Source organism: Python bivittatus, unplaced genomic scaffold (assembly GCF_059951505.1).
Source record: "Python bivittatus isolate LINGU-HERP-01145 unplaced genomic scaffold, Pbiv_v1 ctg000500_np1212, whole genome shotgun sequence".
Taxonomy (NCBI): domain Eukaryota; kingdom Metazoa; phylum Chordata; class Lepidosauria; order Squamata; family Pythonidae; genus Python; species Python bivittatus.
In genome coordinates, this window is record NW_028277079.1 from 609,440 (window position 1) to 623,877 (window position 14,438).

At 60.0% G+C, this 14,438-nt stretch overlaps 1 protein-coding gene across 4 annotated transcripts; it reads left to right on the plus strand.

The window, feature by feature from the left end:
• The first annotated feature begins 2,980 nt into the window (after positions 1-2,980).
• CCDC124 (coiled-coil domain containing 124) lies at positions 2,981-10,957 on the plus strand. 4 transcript variants are annotated; one of them, XM_088147377.1, is made up of 5 exons: positions 2,981-3,138; positions 4,256-4,425; positions 7,433-7,613; positions 7,927-8,041; positions 8,954-10,957. In XM_088147377.1, exons 2-5 carry the CDS (start codon positions 4,267-4,269, stop codon positions 9,156-9,158), a joined length of 660 nt encoding a protein of 219 aa, XP_088003503.1. In that variant the 5' UTR covers positions 2,981-3,138; positions 4,256-4,266; the 3' UTR covers positions 9,159-10,957. The 4 variants fall into 4 exon arrangements, with proteins under 4 accessions (XP_088003503.1, XP_007443911.1, XP_007443912.1 ...); XM_007443849.3 differs by having other exon boundaries at positions 3,128-3,267; XM_088147378.1 differs by lacking the exon at positions 2,981-3,138 and adding an exon at positions 3,298-4,033.
• Positions 10,958-14,438: the final 3,481 nt, after the last annotated feature.

Consider the following 14,438-nt stretch of genomic DNA (forward strand, 5'->3'; position numbering starts at 1 on the left):
TCCCTTGTCCAGCTTGGCGGCCAGAACCGCACCTGGCGCTCCGGGTCCTGTGGACGTTCCACGGATTTCTGTAAGGGCACCCCGTGCTGGCGGCTGCATTCCTGCCCCTTTCCTGATGACCCTGGCACGGCCTCTGCCCTCCCTTTCCACGGCTGCCGCGACAAGGCCGACATCTTTGCCGAGGTGGCCACGTTCACCCCGAGACCTTTGAGCTACAGACGGCTCCGACCCCATCGAACGTGTGCGTGAGGTTAAGGGCTTTTGCCCAGCGTGCGTCAGTTTCTTACGCGAACTGAATTGCACAGGTCGTTAGTTGAACCCAACACCTACTTTAGAAATGCTTCCGGATCTCTTCAAGGCACCTGGGGATGAGCACCTCAAATGCTTCTGGTACCATCTGCCAACTTGACCACCTTGCTGCTGCCCCCAGAGTTAAGACCACTGAGGGGCAAGCTCAAAAGCACCGGTCCCCACGTGGATCGCCAATGCTGGCTTCCCTCCTTCGAGGAATCTGGTTGGGGGTTTCCTTGCTCGGCAGCGAGACGCTTGGGGTCTGTTCCGGTCCCAGGGAGCTCGCTGTGGTTTTCGTTTCAGTTGGTTGTGGGAGGGAGACTTTGGGAGGCACCCGGAGCATGGCTCCCCTCAGAGCGAAGAGGAGTGAACCCGGCGGGGCTGAAGCCTTGGCGAGGCGGCTCTGTCGCTGGCCAGAAATCCGGCGCCTGGTGAGCAAGGGTTGGATTTTAGCCAACGAGGCTCGCTGCCCTCTTCTTTGGAGGCCTTTCTTCCAAGTTGTGGCAGGCCCTGTTGCCCACTCCCCTTTGAGTTTGCACCCTCTTGTGCCAAGCTAATGCTGCTCCTTCACCTACCGGCCTGTAGAAGGGAGATGAATGGCCACCTGGGGTTTCTCTTCTCTGTCCCCCCCTCGATATTTGCTGTGCACAGAAAAGGTGCTGGGATATGTCCCTGGTGAGGGGAATAGGGGTGGTGTGGGTCGGAAGCTGGGCAGAAGCTGGGCAGCCAAGAGCAGAGTCTAGGGGGGTGGACATCTCCAGGAGGTGAGAACTGGACTGCCGGGGGAGGTTTGCACGAGGATCCAAGCAGCGCCTCGGCTGGGAAGGTGGGGCCTGGGGTGGACTGGCCCGTGTGCTATGGCCACCTGCTTGGCGGTGGAACCCATGGGCTGGCCTGTGTGCTTCGTGTCACCTGCTTGGCGGCGGAGGGGTCTTCTGCAGGACCACTGACCGCCTGTCGAGGGGCTGCTTCAGTGCGGCTTGGCTGCTGCAGTCCTCCAGACTTATCTCAGGGTTGCCCTGGAATCTCTTAACCTTCCTGCTTCCATTCAGAGATCTGGCTGTAAAACCCCATGGCTCCCCCCGGGCAGACACTCTCCAGGGGACGGATGCACGCCAGTTAGAAATATCCCCCAAAACCAGGCGGGGGGGGGAGCTGCCACGAGCAAACTTGCCAGAAGTACTTTTAGAGGAAACCTCCTAGTTCACGGAAGATGAAAAATTGTGATTTTTAAAGTAACGTCTGGCAGCTGCCTTCAGATGACAGCTATAAAGCCCAAACATTTGCAGGGTCCCAGCTTTCCGCCTGCCAGTCTGGGAATGCAGGGGACCCGCCAGCCAGTCTTGCCCGTCTTCCGGTTGACCAGCGGCAGCGGCAGCAGCAGCAGCACAAAAGCTCATCCTCCATGTCCCCCCACTCATTCCCCCCCAATGAGCAAACGGTTCATTGACCTGTGATTGTCACCCCCCAGCCTCTTCTTATCTAACAATCCTATTCTTTGCGTTATATTTTTCTTTATGGGAAGTTCTGTCCCTTTTGTCATACTTCTTGCATTTCTTTGCTACGTCACTGATTTTCCTGATTTTAATAGGAAGGAGCTTTGAGTTTATTTGTGATAAAGTCAGGTTATAAAATAGGAGCATTATTTTAACAGGGTGGCTTTGAGCCAGCCGCAGTTTCTCCTGCAGCCCTTCCTACTTCACAGGGTCGTCGTTGTGTGGGGATAACACGAAGGGAGTCTCGTAGGTTCCCGGCCTTGAGCTCCCACAGAAGAGCCAGGAGGAAGGGCAATAAATTACAGTTTTGCAGGTGCGTCTTCAGGCCGTTGCTTTCTGGCAAACAGGCGTTTCTGCTCCTTGGGGGTCTCGGCCGTTTGGTGACTCTCCAGATCACATGGGGCAGATCCTGCCTCTGGTTTCTCGGAGTTCCTCAAGCCAGTTCTCGGAGCAGAATATCCACAGATGAATTGTTGGGGGCACCTAACCCCTAAAAGCTGAGCCCTCCAGCCTGCCTGTCTCTTTCTGGCGTGGGGCAAGGGCAGATGGATATGGATGAGCAAGAAAATCGGAGAAGAGGCCTATCTTGGCTTTTTCCCTCTCCAATCTGCAAAGGCAGGTGGCCCTTATTGGAAAACGGAAAATGTTGGCCCCTGGGATCTCCCGGTGGTCTCCCATCCCATCCCGGCCCAGACCAGTCCAGTCAGCTCATGGCGGCTCCTCGGATTCTGCAGGTCTTGCGGGCTTTGAAGCCAAAGCTGCCATCTTTGTAGAGGTTGTTGCCCTTACAACCATCGGTGGATTTGCCGAGCGGGCAACAAAGCCGTTACCAGGACAACGGGTCCTCCTGCGGCAAAGAGGATTGGCGGCCAGGCGGAAGAGCAATACGTCATCCGCTTGGGTTCGCCCATAGATAGGTAAAGGACTAGGAAGAGTTCGCAGCGAGACATGCGCAAGCGCAAGGAAAGCGTCGTCGGTCGGATCCCCAGGAAGGCCCCCCACCGGCGGCCATCTTAGTTGTGGGCAGCCCTTTTGTTCCTCTCGCTCCTGTCGCCGCAGATTCCATCTTTACACGGGGCAACGCCGAAAAGTCCTTCCCAGGCGGGAGGCGGGGGGCCCGTTTGGTCCTCCCTTCTATCCGCGCGGAGCGGGCCCGGGGAAGCAGGAAGGCTCGAGACAGACAGGACGGTGCCCAGGCGTGGTCTTTTGCCCCGAACCCAGATAGCTACCGCCCTCAGGAAAAATGGCGGCGGAACCCTCTCGGAGGGGCGGAAGCCGCCCGCCCCTTCCGCCCTGAGGGGCGGGGTGCGCCGCCTGTGACGGCCAAAGGCTGCGACCCCGGCGGCGGCAGGTAGGGGCTGCGGCGGGGTCGTCCCCGTCCCGGGCCGCGCGGCGCAGGGGAGCGCAGGGGCGCGCAGGGGCGGCGCAGCCTCTCCCCGCCGGCGCGAAAGAAGCTGCCCCGCCGCGTGAAGCGGGCCCGGTAACGAGAAGCTGCGCGCGGCCGGAGGGTCCTTCGGGGTCGCCCCGACCCCTGCGGAGCCCAGAGGGCGGGCTGGGGCGGGGTCTCAAGGCCTGGGGCGCGGTGGGAGGAGCGTGAGGTCGGGGAACCGAGGGGAGGCCTCGGGGTGTGGCCTGGACCCCATCCCAGTGCGTCTGCGCGGCGTTCTGCGCCTCAGCGACTTTCGGGGGGACTACAACTCCCAGAATTCCCCAGCCAGCCAGCCCCTGCTGGCTGGGGAATTCTGGGAGTTGAAGTCCCCCCCTTTGAGGTGGAGAAACCGGTCTAGACTGCTCAGAACCCTTCAGCCGCATCCCCACGACCTCCCTAGAGAGACTCCGCTTTTATGCTCATCTGGCAGTCGGGAGGTTTTACCTTATAGGTTCGTGAGCTTTAGGCAGTGGCAACTTGTGCCTGATATTTCTGGCCCTGGATTCCACGGGAAAAGGATTCTTGGCCGTCCCTTCATAGACCTGAACATGGCGGTTCCTGAGTGAATGTATTTATTTATCAAACTCACAGGCCACCCGACCCCCAACAACTCTGGGTGGCTCACAACGGTCAAAACAAGGAAAATGCAATATAATTAAAAAGAAAGAGGTAAAAGACGCCAAGGGCAACAGACTGGATGGAAACGAAGCTGTCCCTTGCCAAAGAGCCCGGTCTTTGCGGCCCTCCTAAACAATAGGGTGGGGAGCCTGCTTCCAGGGTCCTGATAGATTGAAGATTTTACAAATTGCATTTGTAGGTATGTAAATTTATGCCACATAGTTTGATGTAAGTTAAAATACACTGAAATTGATATTTGGATGATGTTTTTCAAGCTTAAACAAGCAAATGAAAAAAATCCAAGAACCCCAAGTCCGGCCCTCTAGCATATTGGCCATGCTGGCTCGGGATGATGGGAGCTGTTACTCATCACTTCCAAGGCAGCACGTTTAACTTGTTTGTTTCTCTCTGACTGTGTGAGCACCCTGCGGGATGCCCAAGAAATTCCAAGGGGAAAACACCAAGTCGGCCGCTGCCCGTGCGAGGAAGGCTGAGGCCAAGGCAGCGGCTGATGCCAAGCGGCAGAAGGAACTGGAGGATGCCTTCTGGAAGGATGAAGACAAGCACGTCATGCGGAAGGAGCAGAGAAAGGTACCGCCGCTGAGTCAGGAGGGAGGGGCTACGGAGGAGAGCAGTGCAGGACGTTGAAAGAGAAAACGTGGCTGCCAGTGGTTGGAAAACCTAAGAAAACCCAAGCCGCTGTTCCTCGCGATTTCACATATCCTGTTACAGGTGCAGGAATGGGATGATTTAATGGAGAAATATCCTGGGATTTTGTGAACATCCTTACTAAAATCCTTGCAGCATGTCTGAGTTGAATCATGTTTGCGGAATGTGGAAATTCAGGAATCTCTGTGGGCAGAGTTGACGCTTGAGTCAAGGGCCACAGGCTCTGATGTGGAGGACCTGTGTTTCAGGCAGCAGCTCTAGAGTTCAGGCTGTAGCAGCTGCATCCCCAGGTAGGGCTCGGAAAATATTGAAGAGGGTTCTTGCTGGATGGACCAGTGGTGCGGCCCACCGTGAGCAGCTTCTTCACTTTTCATTTCTTTTTTATTTATTAAGGGTTTTTGGAAAAGGCCACCAAGGTGGCTTACAATTTAAAACTTGGAAACAATTTTAGAAAGAAGCGATACAAGTAATGCATTTAAAAACGAACTAGAAACCTTGTGCATCACTATGCTGGTCTGTGACCATAACAGAGATTTGATTTGACTGTGTATCGCAAAAAAATTTAATGGCCTGCTTCAAACGTAGTTTTCCATTTCATCCTCCTTGGGATGAAATGCCAGCTCAAAAAGTTGAGTGAGGACTTGAAAATAAAAAGGACATATAAAGAGATAATGAGAGAGGGCGCCAAGGATGAAGATACCAAATTTTCCTGGATCAGAAAGGGGAGCAGTCAGAACGAGCAACGGTAGAACAGGAAGGCTGAGAACCACAAAAGAGTTTCTTCCGACCGGTTCAGAATAAGAGGACCAGAAAAGAATCAGAATATCAGCTGCTCAGTGAAGACAGCAACTGCTAACAGGTGACAAAGAAATGTAGACCTACTCAGCACCTGTTTTGGCTCAGTCTGCTCCCTTCAGAGGATGCTTGTCCCACCAGGAAGTTGTTGAAAGCAGAAACAAGGGGCAGGATTGAAGCTTGTGATTGAGAGAAAGAAGGTTGGGGAATGCCTGTTTTCTTTGAATGAATTTGAATTCCCAGCATCAGTTGACTGCATCCTAGGATATTGAGGGAACTTGCTGCTGATCTGGCAAAACCTTTCAGTATTATCTTGAGGAAACCTGTGCCAGAGGAGAGCAAATGTTCTTGTCAGAAAAGGAAGATCTGGGGAACTACAAACCAATCAAGCCAAGACAGTCTGACAGTAATATTTGGGAAGATTCTAAGGCAGATAAGATGTCTGGTAGCCCCTTCATTAATAGTAGGAATCAGCATGGATTTGTTAAGAACTGGCCTAATCTTTTGATTGGGTGACTTCCTTAGTAGATTTGGAGAATGCAGTAGATGTAACGTATATTAATTTCAGCAAAGCTTTTGCCAAAATCACCAGATGACATTCTGATTAGGAAGCTTGTTAAATATGGGCTGGATGGCATGACAATATATAGCTGACTCAAAAATCATTCTCAAAGAATGCTCGTCAGTGCTTTCTCATTAGACTGGAACAGGGTCTCATGTAGGATGCCACAAAGTACAGCCACAACACTGCCTCACACTGTTCCCCAAGCCGCGCCTCTCCTTCCTTCCGTAAAGCTGGCACCCTGTCCCGTTCCTTCCCAGAGCGTCCCATAACTTCTGCAAGCCCGCGTCCCATTCTTGCGATCCTTCAGAAATCATCTGGTCTTTTCCAGGTCTCACGAGAATGGAAGGAATGAGAGGCATGGCTTGGGGAACAGTGCCAGCGGTGTGGGGCTTGAGGTGGCATTTCTCACTGGCAGCAGCAGCAGCACTGGGGCTGAAGTTGAGACCTGGGGGTGGTGGCAGCTGGCTGAGACTACTGAAGGCCTCAGGCCTCAACTTCAGCCCCAGCCTTGGCACTGCCGCCAACAAGTGTCGCTGTGCAGGGAGGCCAAAAGGGCATACTTGGGGGGAGATGGGGGGGGGACTTGCAGCACACCTGCAGTCACAAGTGTTGCTGAGCCAGGCTGAGGCAGCTGAGGCTTCCAGGGGTGGCTGCAGCTTTGCGCCACACTGCAGCACCCCCCCCAACTTGTGCTTGGCCTGTGCCGGGCCTCCCAGGGCCTCCCCCACCCCCCTGAGCCACCCCTGCGGTCCTTACCCGGGACTCTGCCTGCTTAATGACCCGTGATTCTCGCTTAAGGATGGCAGCCAGGAGTGCCGGGACTGTGGTCACTAAGCAAAGTGGTCACGTGATAATTTGCTTAATGACCACATTGCTTAGCGACTTAAATTCTGGTCCCAATTGTGGTTGTTAAGTGAGGACTATCTGTAGTGCTCGTAAGCGGCTCAGATAGACACTTCCCTAATTCAGAGGAGGGGGAGGTACAGCACAATCAGACTTGAAAGATGGATGTCAGCCCCACCAGGTTGACCAGGCCAGGCAATAACTCCGTAGGAAGGCTAAAACTACTCTGAGATTGTCATCTTCAACGACAGAATCTTGCAAATCTTCCGCAGCACCGCAGGAGCCAGGTGCTCCAGAGAAGCAGGCCACCAGTCCAGTGCCCTCCAGCCTCAAGGCCACTGCGGATTGGGGGGCGGCCTTTGCACCGTGTGGCACTTGTAGCAGTTTTGTCTCTCTTGCGGGAGGAGGGAGCCATGGAGTCTGGTTGCTGTGTCTCTTCAGGGTGTGGGGGCTTGGGGCAGTCGCTGTGGTGGGGCGATGTCTTAGACCGTGAGCCGGGTCTTCAGCTGCCAGTGGATTGTTCTTGCCTTGCTGTGTAGGCAGGACAGCCTCCCCAACCTCCATAGCTGCTGGACTACATGCCCCAGCATCTTCCCATCTCCATTGAGGGCCAAGATGGGAGCTGTGGCCCAAAGCATTTACCTCCCTTGTGGCGCCCTTGAATCTCAGCAGCCTTTTCTGGGGGCTGTGATCTCACAAGAGGCTCCCCCCATCTCTGTCCTGCAGGAGGAGCGGGAGAAGCGTCGCCTGGAGCAGCTTGAGCGCAAGAAGGAGCTCCAGCGGTTGCTGGAGGAGGAGGATTCCAAGCTGAAGGGCAAGGCGCCCAAGCCACTTGGCTCCGGGAAGGTCACCCGGGCTCAGATTGATGAGGCCCTTCGGAAGGAGCTGAAGGAGAACGGAGACACCGGTGAGTGCAGCTGCGGCCTTGGGGCAGCTCAGAGCTCCCCAAAAGCCATTGTGGGGGGGAGGTGGCTGGGCCCAAAAGGGAGTGGCTCGGGCTGGGTGGGATAAGGATGGGAGACCAGCAGGAGGGCCTGAAGGCTGGACGCAGAACTTGAAGTGTCCCAGAAAATGGCAAGGGTCCCCGTGGCTGTGAGGTCAGCCACCCGATTCAAGGGAGATCTTTGCTGCTCAGAGGCGGCCTACCTCTCTCCTCACCCTCCCCGGGAAGCAGGCGTAAGTGGCGGGCCTTCCGTTCAGCTCTGCCGCTTGTTCCTCAGCAGAGAAGCCGAAGAGTCACCTTGAGACGCCCTTGGAGGAGAACATCAACCGTCGGATCCTGGAGGAAGGCATGGTCGAGGCCCGAACCATCGAAGACGCAATTGCAGTGCTCAGGTGGGGATAGGGTGACCCCTCCGCGTGGGCCTGTGGGCGGGGCACGAGCACTTCTCTCACGTGTTGGTGTGCGGAGGGCCACAGGGAGCCGGCAGCAGGCCAGCGTGGCAGGGGCTGGGTCCCTTCACAGGTCAGAAGTCGGCTGTGGCTGTGGCTGTGGCTGTGGCTGTGGCTGTGGCGAGCATGGCCCAGCTGGAGAAGGAGGGGGAGAAGGCTGGGCAGGGCTTTGCCTCGGAAGGATCCCTTCTCTCCCCCCTTGCTGCCTTGGAAAGGGGACACAAGGCACCTGGGGCCATGTTGCAGCAGGGCATTGATGCATGTTGCCTTTGGGGGCATTACTGCAAGGGGGGAAGGCTTGGCCCCAGCAGAACGAGCAGACCTGTTTGCTCCCAGCCCAGTACCCCTGGAGGGCCTTAAGCTCTGCTCTTAGGGGAGGGGCTGCAGCTCCATCTCCCCTCTGCTAAGGATGAAAAGGACCCAAGGCTGGGGGGCAGCGCTGCTCCTCAGAGAGTGGGATGCCTGTGGGGACCCTTAGCAGGGCTGGGATCCCTGCTGGTAGTCCGCACAGCAGCAGGTGGGAGTCCCCTGGCGGTTTGGGAGTATCCTACCCCGGACGTGCTGTTGTGAGAGTTGCTGGGGACTGGCATCCAGGCCAAAGTGCCAACGTGCCGATGCATCCACCCCGGGCAGGTGGCCTTCAGGGTGGCCTTCAGGTTCCTCTGCTGAGTGAGAGAGGGGCCCGGGCCTGGGGGTGCTGCAAAGGAGGGGGGTGAGAAGGCAGTGCTGGAGAATCGGAGACTGTCGCATTTGGGCAAAGCTGCCTCCTTGAAGAAGCCATGTTGGGAAGGGGCTGGGCTCCCGGAAGGGTCGGCACCACCGCCCCCCCTTATCCTGCTGCCCGTTTCCCCGCAGCGTGGCCGAGGACCTGGACCGGCACCCCGAGCGCAGGATGAAGGCAGCCTTCTCTGCTTTCGAAGAGGTGAACCTTCCCCGCCTGAAGCAGGAGAACCCCAATATGCGTCTCTCCCAGCTGAAGCAGCTGCTGAAGAAGGAGTGGATGAAGTCTCCCGAGAACCCCATGAACCAGAGGCATGCAGCTTATAACAGCCAGAAATGAGACCGGAGGCTTCTCCCCCAGCCCCCCCGAGTAGGCACCAGGGTTCCCACGCAGGCGAGCAGGTGCCAGCACAAGGACGCTGGCCGGCTGCGTTCCAGGACTGGGAAATGGCCCCTCCATTTCCTCTTCCCTCTCTCCCCTTTGCTCTGGAGACGCTGGAGGCTTTTTCATCTTGAATTAGGACTTCTTCCCTTGGGACTGGGGCAGGGTGGCAGAAATAGTCCCCAGAGATCTTCCCCTCCCCCCGCACATCTTCCCCCATTTCCTGGAGTTGAATGGGATCTCCTTGATCAGCCTTGCTGCCTTCAGAAGAGAAGCTGAGCTGCGCCAGCAGGTCGGTGTCTGATTTGTCACGAAATGGTGGTGAGGGGAGGTCGTCCACATCCCAGGAGCTGGGGGGGGCAGCATGCTGGTCCCCCAGTCCTGCGAGGGCTTGCGCCCCCCACTCCCTGCCCTGAAATCTCTACCTGGGTTCTCGAGGTAAAAGGCAGAGTCCGCAAGGCTGCCTGGCTCTCCAGCCCAATCTGGCTCCCCGGGGGACCCCACTGGTTGCCCTGTCCTGTGAGGAGTCCTCCGCTGGTTGAGAATCCTCCAGCCCCCCATTTGAAGGGGATGCAGCCGCGGCACAGTCTCCCCCCCCCCCCCCGCGAAGGCCGCAGGCCCTGTTGCCTTGGGTGCAAGGCTTCTTCACACCCCCATGGGAGTCCTGGAGAGAACAAAGCTGGTGCTCGACGGGAACTCCGTCCTCAGTCGCGGGGGTGCAGTTTCTGTTCTTGAGGTGGCCATGCTCCGCCACTCGCTTTGGCTTCTCTTGGGCTTCTGCCCCTCTGCCTCCCTCCTGCCCCTTTCTCCCCCAAAAGGGCCTCTCACCCTGGAGCAAGAGACCAGGCGGGGGAGGGGGAGCAGAAGGCCCTTGCCTCTTCTGGAGTCTGCTGGCCTTGGGGACCCCCCAGTGGGACCCCCGGGGTTCTCCCTGCCTCGCTCTCTGCCTGCACCCTCTGCAGCTGCGCAGGGACGTGGCCCATCTTGTCACCAGGACTTTCCCTGCACAGTGGCAAGACCTGCCCCAGAGGGAGTGGGAGGGGCTCCCCGGGGTCCTGGCTGCTTCCCAGCTGGGTCGGTGCCAGTTTTGAGCCGGTCCTGGGCAGAGCTCTGGGCTTGGGCCACCCGTGCCGCCTCCTCTGGCTCCCTTGAGCCTTCCTCTGGCTCGGCTTTGCACCCCAGCCCTCGGAGAGCGTGGCCTCTGGCTGCTCCTGGCCCCCGCCCTTGCCCCTCCCCAAGCAAGGCCATGCTCAGCAGCTCTCCTCCCAGTCACCTTTGCCCTCTTGGTCACAGAGGGATTTTTGTAGCCGGTTTTTTAAACCCAGGGCGGGGGGGGGCGAGCTGGGTTGGGAGGGGGCGGAAAGAACGGAGAGCAGCTGCATGGCTCCCTTCCAGCGTGCTCTTCGCAGCCACCCCTCCAAAATGCCTGCGGGTCAGCCTTTTCCGCAGTGGAGGTTTCTGTGCCGTCATCAAAACAGTCTCCACGCGTGCACGTGCGCACGCACACGTGCACATGCGTGCATGACCACAGCGGGTCTGGCCAGTCTAGCAGAGGCATTCGGCAGGTTGTGAGCTGCGGATCGGTCCCCTCGCTGGCCCTCCAAGAGATGACCTGCGGGAGGGGATGGGCTCTGCCAGCCGCCCTCCTGCCCTGCCAGTTCCCTTGGTTCAGGGAACCTCTGGACTTTTAAAACATGGACAAATACCTCAGCCCCACCTATGAACCCACCTCCCAAGGGAATAAAGTGTGAATTGCGGCCTCCTCTTTCTTCCGCTGCTCTTTCGCCCAGCGGGGTGGGAATTTCCAAGCTGGTTTTTCCACTGGGCCCACCCGGTTGCTCTGCTCCCTCCATGGCCCCCAGGCTTGTTGCAGGAAGTGCAGGTGGCAGGTTCTCCCCGGGCCTGACCTAAGACTACCTCAGTCCCCCCCCCCGCAACAAAACCCTGCGGTGCCAGAAGGGTGGGGGAGAAAAGCTCAGAAAGGGGACGCGGTGCCTGCCTCGCGCTCAGACGTTTAACGAGGGAGAGCAGTCAAAGTGCTGCTGCTGCTGGAAGGTGGAGGTGGCACCCAGGAGACTGCCGCCCTCGCCCAGCAGCAGCCTTCCTCAGGTGGCTGGTTTGGGGCTTGCACGGGTGCCGCGGTTCAGCTGGGTCCTTCAGTGTTGGGGGGAGGGGTGGCCCCGGCAGCTGGAAGGTCGCTTCAGGGCCAGCCCGCCTGTTTCCAGCTGGGCCGCCATCCGGCCTTCGGCGCTGGGAACGGGTGCTGGGTGCCTTGGTGCACACCCCTCCCCCCGCAGCTCCCTGATGGTTTGCTCTTCCCTCTGGGGAGTCCCTCCCCTCCCCCTCCCTTCTCCCCCCACCTGTGCCGCAGTCACCCGCCCCCTGGAGGTCCGACTCTTGCGGGCTGGAGGGGCTTGCTGTGCCAGAGGTGGAAGGGAGAAGCAAAAGGCAGCCTGCAAGGCGGGGTCCCCAGCCCACCTTCCTGGGCTGCCTCTGACCCTGGGGGCGAAGGGCTGCGGTCAAGTCTAACCCTGAGGTCGGGGAAAGGGCGTGGGGGCCGGGAGCCTTGGGGATAGGCAGGGGGTTCTCCCCAGCCTCTCCTGCTGGCTTGGCGGGGGCGGGGGTGGGAATTCCATCCTCCCTCGCTGTTGTGGGGAGCGTGGGAGTGATCGGGAGCCTGGCTTGAGGCTTCGGGGAGGAAGGAGCGGTGGTCCAGGTCGGCCTTGTTGCCATGGCAACAGGGCATCGTCTCTGCAGAGGCGCGGGGTGGGCGAATCCGGGCGGGAGGCGAGTCACGCGGCTGCCGGCAGGGTTCCTCGCGAGCGGGGCTTCCCCGGGCGGCGCGGGGGCGGCGGCGGCGCTCGCGCTTTCCTGAAATGCAGGCGGGGGAGGGGTCCCACGCGCGTCTCCCGGATTTGAGTTTTTTCCGGCTCTCCCTGCGGGGACTCCCCGATCTTCCCCTGCCGCTCCCCGCTCCTTTCGGCGACGGCTGCGGGAGGGAGACTCCCGGGCGGCCCTGCCAGCTCCCGCAAGCCCGCGGCGGCTCTCCGCCCCCCCCCCCGCGTAAAGGAGGAGCAGCTGTGGGCGGGGGATGCGGCGCGAGCAAGGATCGCCCCTTCGGCTTTGCGGCCGAGAAGCAGCTCCGCCCCGAGCCAGACCTTGGGAGTCCCCCGTCCACGAGGGCGGGTGTCAAGGGCAGCATCTCTTCTCGCCAGGCCCCGGAGGAGTGGCGCCTTAGGGCTCCAGAGCCTCGGGGTCAGAAAGGGACGGGAGGAAGGAGGGGCGAAAGGCGAAGGAGCGCTGAGCAAAGGCGGCCGGGATGGTGCGGAGGGAGGTCGGGGGGGGCTCTCTGCCTGTCCGTGGAAAATCCTGCGCCGGGGACCGAAGAGGGAATAGAGGCGTCTGGTCTTTTTACGGGCGAAAAGGTCCTCGGTTGGGCGGCGCGCGGGGGCGGGTCGGGCCGGCCGGGTTTGCAGCTCTCGCGCGCAGCGGCCAGCGCGCCCTTGCTCGCGGCCAGCCTCGGGACCCAAAGGAATTCGCCCCCGGGTGGACCTGCAGGGCCGCCGCGCGCATCGCAGAGAGCTCTAGAGCAGCTCGCGAGGCGAGGCCGCTGGCCTGGGGATGCCGCTGGAGGGGCCGGGGGCTCGGAGGGAGCCTGGCGGGAGCCGCGGCTGGAGGCGCGCCCCTTCTCTGACCCCCCCCCCAACCCCGGCTGCTCCGGTCCCGCTCCAGTCTTGCGAGCAGCTGCTGGTCGAGCACACTAGGCGGGGGGCGGGGGGGTCAGCGCCGCTGCGGCTTATCGACCCCAAGCCGAGTCACCGCCTGCCGGGAGGGAAGGTCGTCCTTTCCCGTTCACACAACACACACGGGCTCCCTTCTGCAGATGCGCGCCGCCTTCTTTTGCTTCCTTCCAGTGTGCGTGAACCGAGGAAGAATCCAGGCCCGCGGCAGCCTCTGCCCAGGAAAGCAGGGCCGCCGGTTGAGCCTTCCGGGACCTCGGGAGCACCCCGTCAGCGTCCCCCCCTCCTAGCCGGGCCCGGTAGCCCGCGCTTCTGCGAGGAGCGAGCCCGTGGGCAGCCTGACCCGCGGCCAGGCCTGCGCTGGGGCCAGAGCGAGGCTCGACCAGCCTGCCGCCGCCTCAGTTGCTAACGCTTGCAGGAATCTCAGCTGCAGCTGGAGCCACGCGCAGCCTCCCTCAGCAGCTGCTGTCCAGAGGTGCCCAGCCTCTCTAGACGTGGGATCATTTAGGGAGCACAACCGAGTTACTGAGAGGCATCCTTGCAAGGGGTTCTCGACCGGGAGGCCCCACTCGCAGTAACTCACGAGTAACTTGCTTGGGTGTGCTCTGCAGGGGGCCGCCCGCCAGGGGCATTTAGAAGCTGGAGGCGGTGGGGGCTCGGGTGGCATTCCTCCCCGCGCTCAGGGAACACCACCGCCCTGTGAGCCGCGGCGGCTGCCAGCGGGCTCCGGGTCCGATCCAAGGGGCTGGTTCGGGCCCAAAGGCAGTGCACAGAAGAGGGCCGGGGTCCTGCTCGCCCCACCAGACCAACAGGGTGGCACACTTCGGGGCCCTCCCACTGAGCAGCGCCGTTCCGCGGTCCTGCCTTCTCCGTCGTGGCACCTGCCCCGTGGAACAGCATCGCCCCGCAAGGCGATAAAGAGGGTCCCTCCGTCGGGCATTTGGGGTGCGAGGTCGAACGAGGCCCTTGGTCAACTGATCAACTGCTGTTTTAGTGACGACGGGGAATTGTTTTTCTCCGACCTCAAGCAAACGGCATGTTTTAATTTTTTTGTATATTGTTTTAGGAAGAAAGGAAGGAAGGTTGGCTCCTTTTCATTCCGGGTTCACGCAGCGCCTGGGGGTATTTTTGGCTGCGCACGACGGGCCCGACGCGCCTTCTTTTGGGCGTTCTCCCATCCCTTTTGTAAGCTGGGGCCGGGGGTGGGGAATTCTGCTCACCCACTTTTGCGGGGGAGTGGGCAGCTGTGCTTCGGCGGCTTCCCTCTCGCGGAGGGCATTTGAGCTGGGGTCTGACGGCGCCGTTCGTACTCCGCAGTCCGTTTTGCGAGGCAGCGCACGGCGCCGGTCCAGCATGTCCGCGGGCGCTGCTTCTCTGCGGCCAGGCGATGCCCGAATCGTCAAGCGTCTCTACTTCCCGCGCGGCCCGGCCTCGCCTCCTGCAGTCTCTAAGCCCCGGGCCTCGGGTGGCCAGAGGCGCTCACCTGCCCTGCGGGCTT